The 22,383-nt window shown below is 37.5% G+C and overlaps 1 protein-coding gene across 3 annotated transcripts in view; it reads right to left on the bottom strand.

The window, feature by feature from the left end:
- Positions 1–696: 696 nt before the first annotated feature.
- Positions 697–22,383, bottom strand: part of BTAF1 (B-TFIID TATA-box binding protein associated factor 1) — an 85,827-nt gene continuing 64,140 nt past the window's right edge. For all 3 annotated transcript variants that reach the window (XM_069567506.1, XM_069567507.1, XM_069567508.1), the window contains 15 exons: positions 21,612–21,813; positions 20,332–20,480; positions 15,531–15,683; positions 15,177–15,298; positions 14,919–15,086; positions 13,125–13,202; positions 12,863–12,992; positions 11,585–11,726; positions 11,315–11,445; positions 8,886–9,011; positions 7,359–7,511; positions 5,624–5,835; positions 4,250–4,409; positions 3,599–3,769; positions 697–2,236 (listed from right to left, as the gene is read on the bottom strand). In XM_069567506.1, the coding sequence (XP_069423607.1) occupies positions 2,093–2,236; positions 3,599–3,769; positions 4,250–4,409; positions 5,624–5,835; positions 7,359–7,511; positions 8,886–9,011; positions 11,315–11,445; positions 11,585–11,726; positions 12,863–12,992; positions 13,125–13,202; positions 14,919–15,086; positions 15,177–15,298; positions 15,531–15,683; positions 20,332–20,480; positions 21,612–21,813 (2,241 nt within the window). In that variant the 3' untranslated portion in view covers positions 697–2,092. The remainder of the gene's footprint in view (positions 2,237–3,598; positions 3,770–4,249; positions 4,410–5,623; positions 5,836–7,358; positions 7,512–8,885; positions 9,012–11,314; positions 11,446–11,584; positions 11,727–12,862; positions 12,993–13,124; positions 13,203–14,918; positions 15,087–15,176; positions 15,299–15,530; positions 15,684–20,331; positions 20,481–21,611; positions 21,814–22,383) is intronic.

The raw sequence follows: 22,383 nt of genomic DNA, 5'->3' as shown, positions 1-22,383 counted from the left end.
TTCATTATGCTTAAGTGGGTCAAAAAAGATTTTGCTGTGATTTATATTACAGAGTGTTCTGTCTATGGTTTCCTTTAAGAGTTTTAGTGTCTGGCCTTACATTCAGGTCTTTAATCCATTCAGAGTTGATTTCTGTCTGTGGTATTAGGGAATGTTCTAATATCATCCTTCTTCATGTAGCTGTCCAGTTTTTCCAGCCACTGGACCAGCAGGTAAGTCCCAAGAGGCAGTTTTTGATGTCTGACACTGACTTGTTGGATGGCAAATATTTTGTTAATTGGCACAACTCAAGTTTTTGCCTTAGAGCCTCACATCGTCTACTCTGGCACTTGGTAACATATGCTCCTACAGTCAATTTGGATGATGCCAGCAAGTGTTCTGGGAAATTGGGGAGGTCTGTCTTTAATCAGGACGTGTAAGACTGTACTGAGATTATGTTCTTATAGTCTCCCCACTTTTGCCTCCAAGTGGTCACATTCCCAAACAGCTTTACTGTTTGGATGTTCTATACAGAATGGATGTTCTATATAAAGTCAAGAAGTTCCTTTTGGTCTTCTATTGAATTTGACATAAATTTTCAATAACGAAAAAAATAACCATTAGAAAAAAGGTTTTTCTTTTTTTAAGGATGTATCTAAATTAATCTTTTGCTTTTTCTAGTGATCATTTCCTATAAATAACACACAGTTACACATATTTTACAGTTAAATCTTTTTTTATTCTCTTGTGGAATGCTATGTTTAATGTTACAGTATAGTTGTCAAAGCTACTGAAATGTGACACACGTCCATGTCTAAATGCTGCAGAACAGTATAACTTTAAACAAAGTTATTTTACAGCTGAGGTCTGATGGTTTTTAAACCGATGCCTATGTGTATGGCCAGCCACAAACCTGGGGGATGTCTATTTCCTGTACATGTATATACAAATATATCCATACATATTTATATGCACACAGGCATGTATTAATTTATGTGTGAAATTTATAAAATTATATATATACACATACATGCATATCTATATACATATACCCACCCTTGCTATTGAGCTCACTTTTCTAACACTAATCAGCTTCATGCCCAATTATTGCTGCCCAGTATAACTACATGATTTTAGTGCCAATACCAAGCACCTTTTCAGATGCAGGACAGGTATGCCTGTGCATATAGATATGTGTATTTATGTATGTTTGTGTATATAAAGGAATCATTTCTCCCTTTTATGCTTCAGTCATGCATTACTACAATAAACAGTCTTTTCACCATAGGTTTTGAAATTCTAAACAGTGTAAAATCTACTTCTGGAAAACTGTATATGTTCATAGTTACAAAAAATATATTATATATATGATTGAAACCTATTGAGTACATATGTTCTCTGAATCTGGCTATATCCTAGCCCTTAGATAAATTAAAAAACACCCTCTTAACAGGATGTTATGATAGGCTTAAATAGAACATTACCTGTATTTAGAATAGTTGACAGTATTTTAAAAGTTGACAAAATGATGTTAAAGATTTGAAAAACACTATGCCTCTGCATTAAATATATAAACGTTTCCAGCAAGGGCCTGGTTTAATTCATTCTAAGATTCTCATGTTCCAAGCGTAACCAATAATTGTAGTCATTATTCTTAAAATTATGGCTCATTAAGGCTTTTATACAAAAAAAAAAAGCCCTAGTTTTAATCATTTATAAAAAACCAGTTCTATTTAAAAGAAAAAATGTACATGAACACTAAAGTACTCATGGATATTATCCTGTACAAAGTGTGACTATGTAAAGATAGGAGGCTCGTTCCCTGTAAGAACACCCCATGGTAGCACATGTAAACCTGGTTTGGTTCCTCTGCTCTGCAGCTATTCAGCGTGTAAAATTTAAACCATTTTCACATTAACATTTAAATTTAATACAGTGCAAATGTTTGAGAATAACTTGTTCCCCCCAGTGAAACAAGGACCAGCGTTATGCTGAATATTCTTCAGATCTATTTACAAATTGAGCTAAAAGTTCACCATAAACTTTGAAATTTGCTGAATATCAGCAGAAATGTTACTGAACTAGCAGCAATTGCATTTAAAATATTTGATAGTTATTTGAGAGAATGCATAAAATTTTCCAGGCTGTACTCTGAATCATATTGCTCTTGATCCCAAAGATCACTCAGATTTTCAAGAATTGATCTCATACTTGTTTTTCCAGAAGTAGAGGTGTCAGCTTTTTCTGCTTTGCCATCCTTTAATTGGAAGAAAGATAAGATGGAAAATTTCAAAAATTTTTTCTTTAAAATACCACACTTGTTTCTAACACAGCACTTTTTCAACAGAGTTGAAAACACTTCAAACTACGGGGAAGCTCATGATCTTGTAAGATAGCCTATTCTATTTTCCACTGCCCTAATAATTTACCATTTTATGCTTTTTGAGAAGAATTTTAAGAACGTTGCAAAGAACTCTTGCTAACTGTGTCACTCTGGGCTCTATCGTTCTTCCTCCCTGTACACATGTTACAAGGTTAGATACATAAATTATCAGCCTTCCCCCAAACCAATTCAGAGTTAAGTTGTAGGTATTATTTATGTCCCTTTACCCCGAGAACAGGACACTCTTATATAACCAGAGTACAAAATCAAGATCTCATATTCAGATTTTGCTACTAAGATGGTTTATGCCAACAGCTCTTGCTTCCTTGGAAGACCCCTTGAGCCCAGTTCTGCTTGCTCAAAGAAGTTACCCATAAGAATATTCTAATGAAATAAAAATACATTTGAAGCAATCCATGTTTCTTTGAGCCTTTTTTCTAGGTTACACAGATCTTGTTCTCTCTACCTTATCTTACATGACATGCTTAAGGAATCTTTCTCCATTCTGGCCACATTTGGGGGACTAATTTGTTACTGTTGCAAATGCCACACCCAGAATCAGACATATATTCTAAATGTGGCTTAACATACAGAGGGAAACTACTTTCTCTAAAATTTGGACATGATAACCCTGTTATTATGGCTGGTTTAACTGCATTATGTAAAGCTATCTCTTACCATAATTTATACTGAGTGTACAATTGATTTTCTGAACCGACACAGGACTTTAAATCAACCCTGTTCGTTTTACATTATTAAACTGACAGTATTTCCAGCTGGTGCATTATTTGCTAATGGATTGTTACCTATTAGTTCTGTAAACAACAACAAAAATACCTATTATCTTCATACCTTTGTGATAATATAGGCATTGTTATCCTGCCAAGGCTGAAGATGCTCAGAGAAGTTAATTTGCCTCGAGTCACCAGTTAATAGGAGGCAGGGCAAGGAATGAAGAGTCAGGTCTAGCTGACTCGAGATAGTTCCTACCTGCTAAAGGACAGCTAAGGAAAGAAAACTCAGGGAGCACGCTAGAGCCATCAATCAGAAAGTCAAAACTTCAAACATCCCCTAGTATCCGAGAATTTTATCTGGATATCAAAAATGCCCTCAAGGGGTTATCTAGTTGGTACTAAAGTGAACACCTTTGCTGCCCCTTTTAATACTTTTACCAAATAGTGCCAGAAGTCTGTGAACACATATATTATAAATACAAAAATTGTATAAGTTTTTTACCTTATCAAGAGTAAACAGATCAAGGAGTTGATCTGTCCCCATACTCTGCAAACTAGAATTCTCTTGGCTAATAACAGTATTTGCTATGTTCATCTTGAATTTCTGCAAACCCATTATTTTCTCTTCCAATGTTCCTCTGGTTATCAATCGGTACACATTAACCACACGTTTCTGAATGAGAAAAAGAAGTTAAGCAACTGTAGTGTTCTTGCCTGCAGAATCCCAGGGATGGGGGAGTCTGGTGGGCACCCATCTATGGGGTTGCATAGAGTTGGATACGACTGAAGTGACTTAGCAGCAGCAGCACAAATAAATGGTTAAGCTTTGAGATTCACCAAATCAGAGGGATTTGTATGCTTGTTTTAGGTACTTGACTACTACTGAATTAGGATTGCAGGTTTTTAAAAAAATCTGTGCCTAAGACCTTAAAATGTTTGCAATCACAGAATATTAGGAATGGATAGTATCCCAGGTTTTCTTGGCCCAAGCACCTCATTTAATGTGAGAAAGTTGTGCAACAAAATTAAGTGACTTACCTAATGTCACAACACTTATTAACATAAAAATAGGAACTCAAACCAAGACTTTGTCTTTTGGGGGAAGTATTATTCCCAGTGCGCAAGTTAACACCTGGGAGTGCTGACTTTTTACCTGCCCAATGCGATGGGCCCGGTCCATGGCTTGTAGATCACGCATGGGATTCCAGTCATGCTCCACAAATACCACCGTATCAGCGCCTGTTAAGTTAAGCCCCAGGCCACCAACATGAGTTGTAAGTAAAAGAACATCTATGGATGGATCATTGTTAAACCTAAAAACATAGATATTAAAAAATAAAATTAGTACATTGCTTCCTTAAGTTCCAATTATAGACACTTAGAAGTTTAATAAATACTAAAGAGCACAAATAAGAACGTTGCTTTATAAGTCCATGATACAGCCATTTCTGTGACCACTAGAGTTGAGACTACCTTCTTTTAAATAGACATAACATCTGTAGTAGCAGAAAAAAGGTAGTCTGTAACATGTTAGAAATTTCATACCTAGCAATTAAGTCCAATTGCAAAATGTACTTGAGTAATTTTCAAAAATGGAACACTAAGACAAAACCCAAGTATGAACGTTTAACATATGGAGACAGAATAGTGTGGGAAAAGGTCAGATCAGTCAGGGAAGGCAGATTAGGGTGGTAAGGGTTACTAAAATCGTACTAGTCCTAGAAGATATTGACAAAGGACATCTAGTAGCTTCTAGGAAAAAGAAAAACTAACATTACCAAGCTATCATTTATTACTGACTGAGACAATCACTGGGCTTTACTTTATATGCTTTATATTATTTGTTACAGTAGCTTTATAAGGATATTACTATTTGAAAGAGACCCAGGCTGTGTGGATAAGAAATGTTACTGCCCAAGAGAACACTGCTTTGATGGTGGTGTCTGGAGTCAAGCTTGGGTTTTGAGTCCCTTCCTAGGGCTCTGATTTGTGCCTTAAGATCTCTTAGCAATGTCTGTTAACAATGCTTTGAAGTCAGCAGCCTGCATGACAGATCCTAGGAATCTGCATTTTAAAAAACGAACCACTGAGACTCCTAAAGCAGACCACATACAAGAAACACTGCACTCTGACTGCTTCCAAGCCAGGCCAGCTTCCATCTTGTTCCCAGTGCAGAGGCAGAGATGAGGATGAAGATCATAGTTAAGCCACCTGTTTGCCACCTCTTACCCCCAACCACCAAATGCAGATGAAGGGGAAATAGTTACCTCTCTCTTTTGATGCCTTAAACTTCTTTCATGCCCTTAAGGATGCTTTCCTAATAGAGGTCTTTCCCCCTAGCTAAACAAACTACTCAATTATATTTCTGCAGTTCTGTATTTTAAAAAGGTAAAGATTTAGTTGCGTTGAATTATATAATAAAACACATTTTCAGGTATTTAGTCAAAGTAGCTTGTGGGCAAACTTCTGTGGAAGTAATAGTAATACACTTACTGTAACTTATTTATGAGTTTTAGAAGACACTTACCGCGAAACAATGGAATGCCTCTGACCAGGAGGTATACTACCATCCAATCTCAAGTAAGTGACAGAGGGTAAATGAGGTTTGAGAAGATCATGCTCTACTATATCCAGCATGCTTTTAAGTTGACAGAAGATCAGTATCCTGTGCTGGGCTACTACAGACTCTGTGCCACTCTCAGAAGTACTGCCATTTCCCAGACCACAGTCCAACAGCAACTTGAAGAAAGAATCACTTGTTATATACAGGTGTCTCATAAAAGTAGGCAATCAGTCTCACTGAAATAAATGCGTCCCTTTGTGGTGAGAAAAGGCTAACTTACCTGTGACCTGAAAAACAGGTTAGCACTCTGGGCTATCGCTATGTACTATTTTCTACTCTAGCCCATGTGAAATCAAAACTTCATCCATTAATTATTCTCAATAAAACTTAAGCCAGAAAAGCTATAAAACCTCAAACAATAATGAAGTCCAGATCTTAAACAGGCTTTCTTTTAAGGGTAAACTAAAAGCTGAGTTTTGCAATAAGGAGCTCACCATCTGTGATACGATGTACTACAAGTGATATGAGCAAAATGGCAGAGTGAGCAGTTTCTAGAAAAATAAATTCAAATGGTCCACAAGACCATACGTCATAGTCAGAGTGATAATCACAGTGACAAAAAGAGAAACCTTGAAAACACCAAGGGAAGAGTGACTCCCACCACCCCTGCTCTGCATGATTTGTGGGATCTTAAGTTTCCTGATCAGGGAGCAAACCCAGGCCCTGGCAGTGAAACTGCCGAGTCCTAACCACTGGACCACCAGGAATGCCCAGAAGTGACTTCATGTGAAAGGGATTCTCAATGAGATTAACACCTGTTTTCTCATCAGAAGCCATGGAGGTCATTATCAAGAAAGTGAAAAGAATCTATAGAACTGGAGAAAGTATTGCAAATTATGTATCTGATAAAGGTGTTAACATCTAGAATATAAACTCCTAGAACTCAACCAGAAGAAACAGTCCAATGAAAAAATAGCTGAAGAACTTCAACAGGTATTTCTCTAAAGAAGATATGTCTTAATAAGCACATGAAAAAAATGCCATTATTAGTCATTAGGGAAAACTAATCAAATCAACAATGTGACACCATCTCATACCTACAGTGATGGTTAAATTAGAAAAAGGAAAATCCTGGGGAGGATGTAGAGGATTCAGAACCTTGGCACATGGCTTGCCATGTAAACGTTACAGCCACTGTGGAAAGGTTTGGTAGTTCCTTCAAAAGTTAACCACAGAATAACTATGTAACCCAGCAGTTTCACTCTCATATCGATACCTGAAGAACTCAGACAGATACTCGTAAGGCAATGTTCACTGCAGCACTATTCACAACAGCCGGAGGTGGAGGCAACCCGAGTGTCCGTCAGCACATGACTGGGCAAGGAAATGTGGCTTGCTGCGCTGTGCTCAGTGTGTCTGCCTGTGAGCCCATGGGCCCTAGCCCGCCAGGCTCCTCTGTCCAGGGGGTTCTCTAGGCAAGAGAACTGGACTGGGTTGCTATGCCCTCCTCCAGGGGCCCGTCCTGAACCAGAGGGCAGTTGTTATACTTTACCACAATTTTTAAAAAGCTGTATGAAAAATTTAACCAAGTTTTTTAAAAATGGTAAATCAATCAGTAATCCTTCGGAAAAGCAAATTTGTCTACTGTTACAGATCAGGAGTGTACAACACACATCTAACACTTAAAAGATGCACTTACTTGCTTCAAAGCTGAGAGTTTAGGGGCATGCTGAATATCACGGAGAGAAGAATTCTGAGCTGCAAGTTTTTCAGTAGTACTCTTGAACTCTGGATGCTGAGGTGTTAGGACTAATGCTGGATGGTTGCACAGTTTACGTAAGTACTGCAATGCCTTTAAGAGAGAAAAAAGCATATATAAGTCTCCTTCCCATGACACAAATATCTGTATCTCAGGATCTTGTCCTGTGCTACCGCATGTCTAGAATGCCCTTCTTCACCTTCTTACACTCCTGTTCATTCTTCAGGAACCAGTTCAAATATCTTATCTGTTATGTCTTCATCTGTACTTCTTGTGCAATTTGTGTTTATTTCTGTGAGAGAATTTATAACCTATAAATTGTACTGTGATGTCTATCTTCCCCACTAGACCAATGACCTTCTCATGACAAAAAGTCTTATTAGCTCCTACAGCTAACCCTTTTGAACTGAAAGTGCCTTATAATGTTGCTAGATGATTCTAGAATTAGACATCATTTCCTAAAGGAAGGTTCCTCAAACATTAGTGGGTATGAAAGCTTCGTAAGACACTTTTAAATCTGTATCTCTCTCCCCTCTACACAGTATTTTGATCCAACATGTCTGGTGGTGGGAAAGGGAAGGTGGAACTATGTAGTTGTGTTTGAGAATCAGGTTTGTTTCCTCTGACTCAGCCATACCCTTGTCTTTGTCATTTACTGGGCCTATGATTTGGGTCTCACTTTTGGCACACAGATTTGTATCAGTAAGCTCCAGTGCTGGGCACTATGATAAAACTGGGAGAGGTATGAGCTTTCAAAGTCACCTTTTCCCGTTTCTATCTTTAAAAATGCTGTAGTATTTTAATATCTTCGTATCTTGGTGACAAGGGGGGGTTGGGAGATATTCTACAGTGGAATATTTCAAAAGGGAAAGAAAAAATGAGTTGACGCTTTCTCTTTTTTCTCAAGCACATTCATCATCTGTCTCAGGACTTCTGTACTGTATGTAATATCTCTGCCAGGAATCATTTCCTCCCACGAATCTACATGCCTCAACCTTCATTCAGATCTTTGCTCAAATGTCACCTTCTCAGTATACCCCTGGTCACCCTGTTGAAAAACTACTACCTACCCTGACTCCTATACTGTATAAGCCCATAGTTGATTTTCTTTTACATGATACATGTTTTTTATTATATTTTCCACCCCTAGGGTCTTATTCACTGCTTTTATTAACCCCTGAGGTTAGAAAAATTACTGCCTTGTGGTAGATATTCAAATATTTTATGAATAGGAAACAAAACTCTTCATGTAATAACATACTGCAGTTTTCACTTTAATTTTAATATTAAATTACCTATTACTAATTATACTAACATGAAAATTAATTAAATTGGCTTTTACCTATTTTCAAGAATGTATACATAAAACTGAAAAAATTAGATAAATCCATATTTCAGTGTTTCATATAAACATTGCTGTACTGAAGAGCATTCTTCAACATTTAAAAAGTGGGCTATAGTATGTACCTGGAATACATGACCTGTAGCTTTAAGCTTTGGTTTTTCAGTTTCTTCAGAAAGTGCAGCTGAAGAAACTGTTTCATCAACATCACACTTGGCACGAGACTTAGCAAAGTCCTCATAGAGCTGAACCTGTAAATTCCCCACAAAAGCAGTAAGTATATTTTTTTCAATTGTTCAAAACATAACTAAAAAAGGCCAGTAAGAACAGCAATGTAAATCAGCCCTCATCGAAGAAAATAAATTACACAACCTATTTGAGTATAGATGATCCACTGCATCGTGCTAGATTCCTTTTAAACTACATTTAGAAAACAAGTTTAACACATTCTTCAGCTGCTAAAATATTTTTTTACAAATAGTCAAATAATCCTAAATTCAATTTTTCCACTCTATTCAAGAAGGTAAATAAGTTACCGATAAAAGAGAACCTGAACCCTTATAAGTAAATGAGGAAATCTTCCTTAAGTGAAGTTACATGGTCAAGACCCTAACAGGTAAGTTTCAAAAGACCAAGTTTTAAAACAGATACTAACCACAGAACCCACACCAAGTTTAAAGTATTTCCTTATGAATCTGGGTTCCTGCTTTGTATATGTTAAAACAATGTGAAAGGGAAGAAATCTACAGTGCTAAAGAAGTCAGAGAATAAAAACCTATAGGTGCAAAACAAACCCAGATGTCACTTCCCTCTCCAGCTCCCTTCCTCCAGACTACTTAAATTTGTTTCGTGCTGATGTTATAATACCACCATAATATCTCAGGTTTTTTCATATGGCACCTTTTCTTTATCATACTTAAAGTCTTCATCTCATCACTCTGAAATTTTTCTTTCAAGAAACATTAATCCGATTTTTACAAACAAGGGATGGGGGCCGAGAAATGATGTAGATAATATCACGGAGCTCTTAGCATTTAAATTAGTGTTTTGTCCACAAAACTGAAGTTGGGTAGATAAATTCTAAAAGATTAACTGTCTGTATACTGGAGGGAAAAGGAGCTATTTTGCAGATACGTCTATATATCTTTTATTCATTTGAACCATACTAAATCATAGAAAGTGAAGAGGAACTAAAAAGCCTCTTGATGAAAGTGAAAGAGGAGAGTGAAAAGGTTGGCTTAAAGCTCAACATTCACAAAACGAAGATCATGGCATCTGGTTCCATCACTTCATGGGAAATAGATGGGGAAACAGTGGAGACAGTGTCAGAATTTATTTTGGGGGGCTCGAAAATCACTGCAGATGGCGACTGCAGCCATGAAAGTAAAAGATGTTTACTCCTTGGAAGGAAAGTTATGACCAACCTAGACAGCATATTAAAAAGCAGAGATATTACTTAGTCAACAAAGGTCCATCTAGTCAAGGCTATGGTTTTTCCTGTGGTCATGTATGGTTGTGAGAGTTGGACTGTAAAGAAGGCTGAGCACCAAAGAATTGATGCTTTTGAACTGTGGTGTTGGAGAAGACTCTTGAGAGTCCCTTGGACTGCAAGGAGATCCAACCAGTCCATTCTGAAGGAGATCAGTCCTTGGTGTTCATTGGAAGGACTGATGTTGAAGCTGAAACTCCAATACTTTGGCCACCTCATGAGAAGGGCTGACTCACTGGAAAAGACTCTGATGCTGGGAGGGATTGGGGGCAGGAGGAGAAGGGGATGACAGAGCATGAGGTGGCTGGATGGCATCACCGACTCGATGGACATGAGTCTGAGTGAACTCCAGGAGTTGGTGATGGACAGGGAGGCCTGGCGTGCTGCGATTCATGGGGTCGCAAAGAATTGGACACAACTGAGCAACTGAACTGAACTGAAATCATCTGATACTGACACAGACTGATGCTTATTAACCTAGAACACAACATAAACATTCAAAGAGAAAATTCTGTATAGGCCATATTTTACTAAGACAAGAGATAGCTTCCCCTTACAAAAATACCACACACACACACACGTTCAGATGCCAATACTCTCCTGAAAATTTACTGGCAATACTTCAGAAGAGATGAGGTCCCACTTCCCAACTCAGCCCTGATGTATACATCTATAATGCTGCTGTAAGACATCACAGGCAGACCTCTGGCCCTAAAAAACACTGGCTTACTTCTTTATCACTGGCTTACTTCTTTATCATTTTAACGTTCCAACTTTTCCAATTAACTCGAGACATATAACAAAGCGATTATGACAGCAGATTTTGTATTAATGATGTGTTGAAAATGCACAAACCCATATGTGTACTTATATACCCAAACAGATTCATTTAGGTTTTCTCTACACCTGTTTGAAACAGAATATTCCTGAAGTCTAAGGAAGTAGAAGCTAGATTAGAGCAATAAAACCAAAGGCTAAATCCCTTTACTCACTACCTTTATGACTTATTCAAAGCATTCCAGTAATAGACATAGCATCAACAACCACAATCACCAGATTCCTAACCTGGAGAGGACTGAGAGTACAGTAATAGTCTTGAATAATTTTGGGTGGTAGATCCTGTAAAACATCTTCTTTCATTCTTCTCAAAAGAAATGGCAGGACCTGGCGGTGCAGTGCATCCATTGCAAGAACACCTGTTAATAATTATTAACAGAATTAATTTTATGCTATTTATTATTCTCATTTCTCTAATAAAATTAAATGACTTCCCTCAAATTAGATATAAATTAGATTCACGTGCATAGAATATATAATGGTATCTCTTTTTCCTACCTGCTTCTTGTTCTCGACTGGAGCTTCGAGCATCCCTACTTGCTAATATAGGTTTACCATACCGAGCAGCAAACTGGCGTTCAGTCCCCAAAAATCCCGGCATGAGGAAATCAAATAATGACCACAGCTCCAAAACGTTGTTCTGAATATAAGAAAGGAACACCAGTTATCTTGTGTGCTAGGATTATTTCCTTACACTTAAAAATGGAACATTAATGAAAGCCCACTGTAATGACACAGATGAGAGAGATTATCACTATATTTCTGGATGTGAGTCTACATTTTATTGTGTAAAATTTGGAGAAAATACTCTATCCTATTTAGAGGAACTTAAAGTCTTTTCCACCACAATAAGCCTTGGTCCACAGTATTTAAATCTTTTTGGTTGGTTCTATCAAGTTGTAAATAGAGCAGAATGATGAATACGTTTCTTGTTTTTCTGAGACTAAGATTAATAGCAAGATTTAAGAAATTTGGCCATCACCACCATTTATTCAACGCAGGAAAACCTAGAAGAGTTTGGTTATAGGTCATGTCTACCCAGTATTTATGGGTCATGAGAAAAGGTAAAGGTTCTTTCCAATTCTACTTGGAGTTTCACAAAACAAAAAAACAAACCAAAAAAAACCCCACACTTATGCATTTTGGATGCCTTCCCAGTATGTGTGGATCCTAAGGTACCACCCTATCTGTTTACCCCTTCCAGAAGCCCTTCTCACTCTGCTTAAGCTCTGGCTCACCGTGGCGGGCTGCCTTCCTGCAGTGAAGCCCTTCTAACTGCACTTGGGCTTTGCCTCCTGACTCATGGGCTGCTGCTGCTGCTAAGTCGCTTTAGTCGTGTCCAACTCTCTGCGACCCCATAGACGGCAGCCCATCAGGCTCCCCCGCCCCTGGGATTCTCCAGGCAAGAACACTGGAGTGGGTTGCCCTTTCCTTCTCCAATGCATGAAAGTGAAAAGTGAAAGCGAAGTCGCTCAGTCGTGTCTGACTCTTTGCGACCCCATGGACCAAAGCCCAACCAGGCTCCTCCGTCCATGGGATTTTCCAGGCAAGAGTACTGGAGTGGGGTGCCATCGCCTTCTCCGGACTCATGGGCTACTATAGCCTAAAATCACATTTTAAATATGAGATTTAAAACCAGGTTTGCTCAGATACTGCTACATACCAAATGAACCATTATAAAAGCAAGATAATTATTGGAAATTATTCCAAAAACTAAAAAAACCCTCTTCTTTAATTCACTGTCAAATGCCAAGAAAAGAAAAGGTAAATAATTACCTGGATTGGTGTTCCAGAAAGAATAATCCTATAATTAGCAGTCAGTTGTTTTACTGCTTTTGACAATTTTGTTTTTCCATTTTTGATGACATGGCCTTCATCAAGAATACAGTAGTTAAATTTAATATTTCTAAGGAAGAATAAACAAAAAATGTTAGCATCTTTTACTACATGTCAGGAACAATATGAAGAGTCTGAGGCAGAAAGATACAATTCTCTCTGAATTTGACACTGTTTTCCTTTAAAAAATTTTAATTCTTACCTAAAGAAATCTATGTCATTTCTCACAACATCGTATGAAGCCACTATGAGATTGTGCCTTTTCACCTGGTGCTGTAACCTGCATTTAAAAATAAGGAAGATTAGAAAATGGGGAATCTGCAAAGTTTGTAATATACTTTCAAAGTGGAAAGCACAGATGCCATTGTATAAAGTGATTTCAATCTGCCTACCAAACCCAATATTCCTTTCTGCTTACTCGACATCCATGACCCTGCTACCTGAAGGCCATTCTCCTTACAACTTGGTCATGTGGCCCTAACTCAGTCTGATTAGAAAAGAGGTGAGTACCTGACTCAAGTGTGAAGGTCATTTTATTTGCCAAAACCTCTTCCTTGGAGGCACACTATTCCTTCATCATTCCATGTTGTGCTGGGGGCCGAGCGCGAGCCATCAATCACATGTCCCCATAATCACCAAAGAGGTGAAGCATTTTAATCAGATCAAGCCATTCACAGTATTTTATTCCCCAATCATGGAGGCTGGTTTGGGGACATGATGCAATCATGGCCGGCCAGTCTGAGAGAGTATCTCTGTTCTTTACAGTTGCCAAGCTAGGAGAATGTAGGCCTAAGACTGCCCATAGCCTTTTACCTACACCAACAATAGACAAAAGTCCAGTAGAGACCAACAGAACAAGCTACGCATGAGGAAGAACAGTAATTTAGATGTACCTGAAGCAAGAATTCACCCCAAGACGCTCAGGTTAATTAATGAATTTCCTGTTTGCTTAAGCTAGTCTGAGTTGAGTTTCTACCACTTATAAATGGATGAATTCCTTTACATAAATTCTTTAAGAGTACAAGCTCTTGAGCTTCCTGTGTTCAAATCTTCATTTAACTATACCTAGTGACCTTCTATTTAATTAGCTGAGTGATCTTCTTCCCAGGCCCCATGTCTGGACTCCTCATCTGCAAATTGGGAACAATAATAGTACCCATACCTCATAAGGTAATTAAAAGAATACATGGTATTACATAAATGTAAATAAAACTGCTTAGAATATCTAATGCCTGACTAGTAAGTGCTCAGTATATGTTAGCTATTAATTCACAGAAGGGCAGGAAACCTACGGACTAATCAGTAATCTGTGACTATCCAAGCTTTAAAAGACAAACTGGAATTAACGATACACCACTCTTCAACACCTGTATTTAGGAACAGAGATGTACTAACAGAACTATAGTGTTCTATGGGATCAGGGCAGCTAGAGCAAGCCACTGTGCACCAAAAGCACTTTTGGGGAGAGGAAAGAAGGAAGAGGTAGCTCTTAGGGAAAGTGCATAGAAAATGAAGAAATAACAGAAGCACCTAGGAGATGCTATGATCACAAGACTTTAGGAAAGGCACCAAGAACGGTTTTGGTTCTTGACAGTTTCCTAGCTCCAAAAACTTAGAGCCTAACTGATTGTTGACAGTGGTTAATGTCCTTACACTTTGTATTTATGATTTATTTGGCTAGGCCATGTTTAACTGTGGTTTTTAATTACAGCACATGGGATCTAGTCCACCAACCAGGGATTGAACCCAGGCCCCCTGCATTGGGAGCACAGAGTTCTAGCTACTGGACAATCAGGGAAGTTCCAAAACTTCTTAAATTTTGATGAGTCTCACTGATTATATTTTTAATATGTTCATTTACCTTGCTTAAATAAGTTAAAGTAAGTTTCTATGTCTGACAACCAAAAAAGCTAACTAGAATTCATTTTTAATAAATTTTATTCTTCCAAACTACTTAAAGCAAAGATTAAACATTTTTTGGTTATACAGTTCTTACCTTATCCTTTCAGTAGGAGGTCCAGTATAATGCAGTGGATTGAGATATTCTCTGGAGCAAAATTTACCTACTTCATCCACCCAATGACCTGTTAATGTTGGTGGACAAACCACCAAGGAAGGAAGTGGCATACATTCTGCCAATTTTGATCTTGCATATTCCTGGGCCCTTAACAACAGCAAAACACAATGAATTAACCAGCTTGTTTATATTGCTCAGCATCTGAAAGCCTTGTGTTAAAGTAACATTTAAAATTACCTGTGACAGTGATCTCCTGCTAGAATACAGATGGACTGTAAAGTCTTCCCTAAACCCATGTCATCACACAGAATTCCATGAAGCTTATACTTATTAAGAAATGCTAACCAGTTCACACCATCCTGAAACATTGGGAGAAAAAGAAAAATGGTAAATGTGAACAGATCATAAAAATATTTTTCCGTAAAGAACATGTTTACAAAGACCAAACACACTGTATTTTTACAGGCAGGGAGAAATAAATGGATATAAGACCCAAACACAAGAATTTTAATTATTAAATCAATCTTTAAATTCTTCAAGGTACATTTAAAAGGAATAATCAGTATTTATAAGATAAGTATAAAACTTTACCTGTTGATATTTTCTGAGTTCAGCATTGATTGGTACTGGAATCTTGTAATTTTCTAACTTTTTCCCATCTAACAATTGCTCCAAAAAGTGTCTTTCCTTGGCTTTCAATTGGATTAATTCTTCTGACATATTTGGAGGGTCTGGAATGCCTGCCTAAAATTATTTTTTAAGTGTATTAAAACAATTTGCTACTATCTATTAATTTGTCTATCCCCAGATTATGAAATTATTTCAAGTCTTATCAAAATGTAAATGCAGAGATAACACAATATTGTAAACCAACGATTCTCAATTAAAAAATACCAAAGGTAACACACACACATATATATGTAAAGAAAAACCAATTCAAAAATAGTATCATTTTAATGACTGGGAGACAAATATTTAAGAATTAGGTTTTAAAAGCACTATATAATGAGATTATTAAATAAGCACATCTAGAGGAACTAAAAAGCCTCTTGATAAAAGAGAAAGAGGAGAGTGAAAAAGTTGGCCTAAAGCTCAACATCCAGAATGAAGATCATGGCATCTGGTCCCATCACTTCATGGGGAATAGATGGGGAAACAGTGGAAACAGTGTCAGACTTTATTTTGAGGGGCTCCAAAATCACTGCAGATGGTGACTGCAGCCATGAAATTAAAAGATGCTTACTCCTTGGAAGAAAAGTTATGACCAACCTAGATAGCATGTTGAAAAGCAGAGACATTTCTTTGCCAACAAAGGTCTGTCTAGTCAAGGCTATGGTTTTTCCAGTAGTCATGTATAGATGTTTGAGAGTTGGACTGTGAAGAAAGCTGAGTGCCAAAGAATTGATGCTGTTGAACTGTGGTGTTGGAGAAGACTCTTGAGAGTCCCTTGGACTGCAAGGAGATCCAACCAGTCCATTCTGAAGGAGATCAGCCCTGGGATTTCTTTGGAAGGAATGATGCTGAAGCTGACACTCCAATACTTTGGCCACCTCATGCAAAGAGTTGACTCATTGGAAAAGACTCTGATGCTGGGAGGGATTGGGGGCAGGAGGAGAAGGGGACGACAGAGGATGAGATGGCTGGATGGCATCACTGACTTGATGGACGTGAGTCTGAGTGAACTCCGGGAGATGGTGATGGACAGGGAGGCCTGGCGTGCTGCGATTCATGGGTGCGCAAAGAGTCAGACACAACTGAGCAACTGAACTGAACTGATGCTACTTTAAGAACTTAGCTACAACTTATTTTTCCCATACCATTTGTTACTTGATAATGACAAAATTGTATTGTTTGTTTTAAGTGGAATGCTGTTACTATAGAGCCTCTTAATTTTAGTGTTAACGGTTACCCAGGGTACTGGTTCTAAAAATGTGGTCTGCAAACCCCTCAGGATTTCTAAGACCTTTTCAAAGGGTTACTGACTGCAGCTATTTCATGACAAGGATAAGACATTGTTTGCTTTTTCCACTGTGTTGACTTTTGCTCTGATGCACAAAAGTAATGGTGGGCAAGACCGCTTTTGCCTCAGGAAGAATCAAGGCGGTGACACCACCAAGTATACGAGCAGTCACTATTACTTGCAGCCATGCACCAGCCTTTTTTTAAAACAAGCTGGTTTCACTTATTGAAGCAGTAAAAATAATGTTATTAAACCTCAACCTTTGAATGGCACATCTTTTTTAAGACACTGTGCAACAAAATATGAAGTATTCCATAAAGCATTTCTGCTTTATACCATGCATACTGAAATACAAAATATTTAGGAAAAGCGCTTGTAAGATTTCTTAAAATTGTGAGTTGACCTAGCTGTCTTTTACAGAACGAGTTTACTTCAATGGACTGACAAACTATGGTTATTCTGACTTGAGTATTTGGCAGATTATTTTCTTTAAAAAATTTGGTCACTTCAAGGAAAATGAGTGGCACAACCTGTTGCCAATGATAAAATGCAAGCTGTCAAAAGAAACTTAGCACTGCAGGTGCTTCCCAATATTTAAAAATTTTCTGTTGGTGATACTAAGGAGTCTATTTTTTGTTACTGTATGCTCATATGAATCAACCTTTAAAAGATTTACATAACTCAGTGAGCCAGTGTTCTCCAAATGACCAATGCTTTGTAAAAGGTCTATTCAAAAGTCTAATGGATTTATTCTTTAAATCAATTAATAAATCTTTTTCCACTTTTCACTTTTAATTTCTACTACAGAAAGTATAATAAACAAAAGTTCTTTGGGGTCTTTAATTTTTAAGAGTGTAAAGAGGTATAGAGACCAAAAAGTGTGAGAACTACTGCCCTATGATTAAGAAATGTGAACTTGAAAGTTAAGTAATATTCTGAGAACAGAACTTCAATTAAATTCAAGTGTATGTTTCTTATAATACCAGAAATAGTATCAGGAGTGAGGTGTATATACTGTCTTAAAATGATTATATGTTATATTTTCAAAAGGGGTTTTCTGTTTTTGCCATGCTGTACAGCTCAAGGGATCTTAGTTCCCCAACCAGGGATCAAACCTGTCCCCTCTGCAGTAGAAGCTCAGAGTTCTAAGCACTGGACCACCAGGGAATTCCATCAAAAGGTTTTAGAATTAACAACTTAATCAAGATAGAAACTAACATTTTAACACATTCAATATCCTAATGATAACCATCAAAACAAGGCCTTTCTGCCCAGTGCTTTACATGGAAGTAACAAATCTTCAGGCATTTATCCTCATGGACCTTTTAATAAATAACAGCCAGATATAAGGCCGTACTTCCCAGGTGGCACTACGGGTAAAGAACCTGCCTGCCAATGCAGGAGAAATAAGAGATGCAGGTTTGATCCCTGGGGTGGGAAGATCCCCTGGTAGAAATGGCAACCCACTCCAGTATTCTTGCCTGGAGAATCCCATGGACAGAGAAGCCTGGAGGGCTACAGTCCATAGGACCACAAAGAGCTGAACACAACTAAAGTGACTTAGCGTAAGGCCATACAATGAGGTACATTTCCTAACAATGATTAGGATTCATAAATATTGTACAGTGCCAGGAACCCTACCATTGATATCTTCCTCACTCCAATTCCTATAAAAGCAACAAGAGTGCAGTGCAGGGAATAAAAGCTTCTATCCAACCCCACTGCTTGATAGGCCCTGAATCCTTAAAGCAGAATAGGAATTAACCTGCATGACATTCTTGTTTCTACCGCTGTGTCTTCAAATTCACAGCATCTAATCTGTCATTAATCCTATCCAGTGTGTTTTTATTTGTAATTGTATCTTTCAACTCAAGAAGTTCAATGTGGGTTGCTCTTATTTCTTCCATTTCACTCTTTATTACACTCATGCTTTCCCTCTACCTTCTTGAACATATGGAGCATATTTTAATGACCTTGTATACTAATTCTATTATCGGGGTCATTTCAGGGTCTGCTTCTATTGACTGACTTTTCTCCTGGATAACTTCTTTTTTTCCCCTCTGGCCACGGCACATGGCTTGTGGGATCTCAGTTTCCCAACTAGGGATTGAACCCTGGTCATGGCAGTGAAAGCCTAGAATCCTAACCACTAGGGAATTCCCCCTGGTTAATTTTTTGATGTGTGCTAAATATTCTAAGTTTTATGCTGTTAGGTGCTGAACTTTCAGGGGTTAAATATTTTAGTTTTTTTAGTTTTTTTTCTGGGATGTAGTTAAATATCTGAAACCAACTCAATCCTTTAAGGGTTGCTCTTTTAAGGCTTTGCTAATGTGGGCTCAAATCAATCTTCTTGCAAGGGTTAATTTGGCCCCACTACTCAGGCAGTGTACTTCTGAAGACTGTACTCAGTACCCTATAGTAAGTCCTTTGACTCAGCTTTTTTTTAAACCAGATAAAGTCCCCCAGCCGAGAGACTGTTCCAAAGTATTATGCTCATACTTTTCTAGTAGAAATATAAAATGGTACAGTTTTCTGGGAAAACAGTTTGACAGTTTAAGTTAAACATCATATGACCCAGTAATTCCATTCCTAAATGTCTGCTCAAAAGAAAGAAAAGCAGGGACTTCCGGGTGGTCCAGTGGTTAAGAGTCTGCACTTCCACTGAAGGGGCACGGGTCTGATCCCTGGTCAGGGAACTAAGATCCCATGTGCCTCACAGAGAAAGCAAAGAGAGGGGAAAAAGCTTACACCCAAATACTTTACATGTGCATGCCCACAGCAGCATTACTCATAATAGCCAAATGTCCATCGACTGATGAATGGATAAACAAAATGTGGTATTTTAGTGTATTATCTGGCCTAAAAAGGAACTACTGGACACATACTTCAGAATGGATGAAATGCATATATACTTATTTCTCGAATTAAAAAATCCCATAAAAATATATTAAGTGGCTAAGTGACAGGGTCCTGGCTTTTCTCTCGCTTCAAGCCACTTCTATTTCCTGCACTGGCCACATATATTATTTCTGTCCCATAAATATACTCCAAAAAGCTTCAGCCTTGCATTCTGCTTTCTCCATAATCCAACAGACATATCATTTGCTTTTTACACTTTCAGTTACCATCTCTCAAATTTACCTTTCATGTAAACTCCAGAACAGAATCTTAGATATTACTGGGATACTCAGGAACACACTTCTAGAATAGCATCTAGAAATTAGCATCACCTAAAGAATTATCATTCTTTTATGAACCAGTTTTATTTAAAACAGTGTTAAAAAAATTACCTATTAAAACATAAAAGTCTTAACACTTATAATGTAAACATATTCAACATCTTTTTTAAAAACTTGTTCTTTAAAAGGTGTTACAATTATTATGAAGTTATTGAAAACATTAAGTTCATAAACCAGGTTATCATCAACTTACCTCAAGTGGCATGAGTCTAATTAGTGTTGCAAAGCACTGTGTAGCCATGAATCTTACGCTGTCCGTCTGATCACTCATCCTTCCCAACACAGGCACAACTAAGAGCACAATATATGGAACGATGCCAACATCCAGCTGTTCCATTACACCTGAGTCAGTTACTAAGGAAATTTCTAACTGGTTCCAAGGTAGACGTTTTCATAAACAAAATGATACACCAAGACTGTGACTTCTAAAACAGTTCCTCATTGCTTACCTGTATTATGAGGGACTGACTATCCCTCAAGGTCTGTGATTCAATTATAACAGCATTTATACAGGGTTACTCCTTTGTAAAGAGTATGTAAGTTTCTCAAGATTAAGAAGATGATTTTTTTTCAATCTCAGGAATGCTGGAGGGAATCTTTACTAAGATTTTTTTTCCATAAAGAAATTCCTACAAGTTTCTAGAATTCACATATCAAAATAAATTGATTTACATTGTAAGCAAGGGAGCACAACTAAGTGTCAAAGATTAATTCCAATTTTCCCACCAGGATCCCAACAACCCTGAGCTGGAGACAGCAGGTCCAGTGAGTTCAGTCCCATAATCTTTAGCATTTCTTTAGCTAGAGTTTCTACAGGTTTGATCTCTATCCATCTTTCTTGCTCTTAGACCAAAATATCTTTTAGGTATTTTGAGTTAAACAGTGTTCATGGATGTCATACCCTTGGTAAAAAGTTTGTCTGTATTAATTAAAGTTAATTAATCGTTTTGCCAGACAATCAATGAACAAAGCAAACATAGTAAATTTATAAGAACTACCTACATAGTATCTGATTAATACTGGGTTGGCCAAAAAAAGTAGCATAACATCATACAGAAAAAGCCAAACGCACTTTTTTGGCCAACCTCATATTTAAAAATACACTGACTATAAATTTTTTGCTTATAAAAAGATCTCTTAAAATTAATAGTAATTCTTTAATTTTTTGTGTGAATATTATAATAAAATGTAAATACAGGTATAATATAATGCAATAAAAATAACACTGAAATAAAATGTAAAAAAGTAGTTTTTTGGAACAAGGCAGGTTGTGTGCACATTTGTTTTTGGTGCTGGGTTTTTTTGGCTTGTTCTGCTCCCACCCCCTAATCCTGATATGGCCTGCTCAGCAGTGAAAGTGTGGAGTCCTAACCACTGGACTGCCCTGTATATATCTGAATAAATTGTATTTTAGTCACTCTTAAATAAAGCAAATATAATTTCTGAGTAGTTTGTCAAAGTGAAAAAGGATACAGGCAAGTGCTTCAATTGCACCCTCTTGTTTGATATTGTCATCAATTGCTCCCAGCCATGGAAGAACCTTCTCCAAAAATATATTCATTGTTTCCATGGTGGCTATTTTGCTCATGACGCCCACACAACGAGCAGCCATATGCCTCACTGCAGTGCTGGGATACTGAAGGCACATGTAAAGATGAGGCAAATGCAGTACCAACTAAAAACAAAAAGTTTAAGACAAGTCAGAAGACTCATTAGGGAATCTAATGTTTAAAATACAACTATAATAGCCCTTACTCAGAGGTTCTCAATATTCCAAGTGATGCTAAATCCAAGAATTATCTCCAGTTACCTTAAGACATTGTCAGAACATACTCAATAAAAATTTAATCTAAATCTTCATTATTAGAATGCTTTTAAAAAGAATAGATGGGTGCAGAACTTCTCCCCTGTTGAATATTCTCTTAAGCATCAGGGAACACTCAATACTTTCCAAAATTCGTAGGGAACACATCAAAGGCACTTGTACGATTTTCCTACTGAGGCTTGGATAATGACACTACACATCATCAGCCGCCTCCAAATCTGGCTTAGGTTTAAGTACATACTTTGTATTCACTGGGTTGGGTGATCCTGATTTTGTTCTAGGCACCATACTCTGGTAGTTATTTTCCACTTTAACTTCCTGGCTTTCCATACACAATATAATCACAAGAGCATGACATATCCTATTATTAAATGTCTGATGCACAGAAGCCAGGATTAATGCTGATGAGAGTCAGGTACT

Source organism: Ovis canadensis, chromosome 22, assembly GCF_042477335.2.
Source record: "Ovis canadensis isolate MfBH-ARS-UI-01 breed Bighorn chromosome 22, ARS-UI_OviCan_v2, whole genome shotgun sequence".
Taxonomy (NCBI): Eukaryota; Metazoa; Chordata; class Mammalia; order Artiodactyla; family Bovidae; genus Ovis; species Ovis canadensis.
This window is presented reverse-complemented; position numbering and strand designations above follow the sequence as displayed.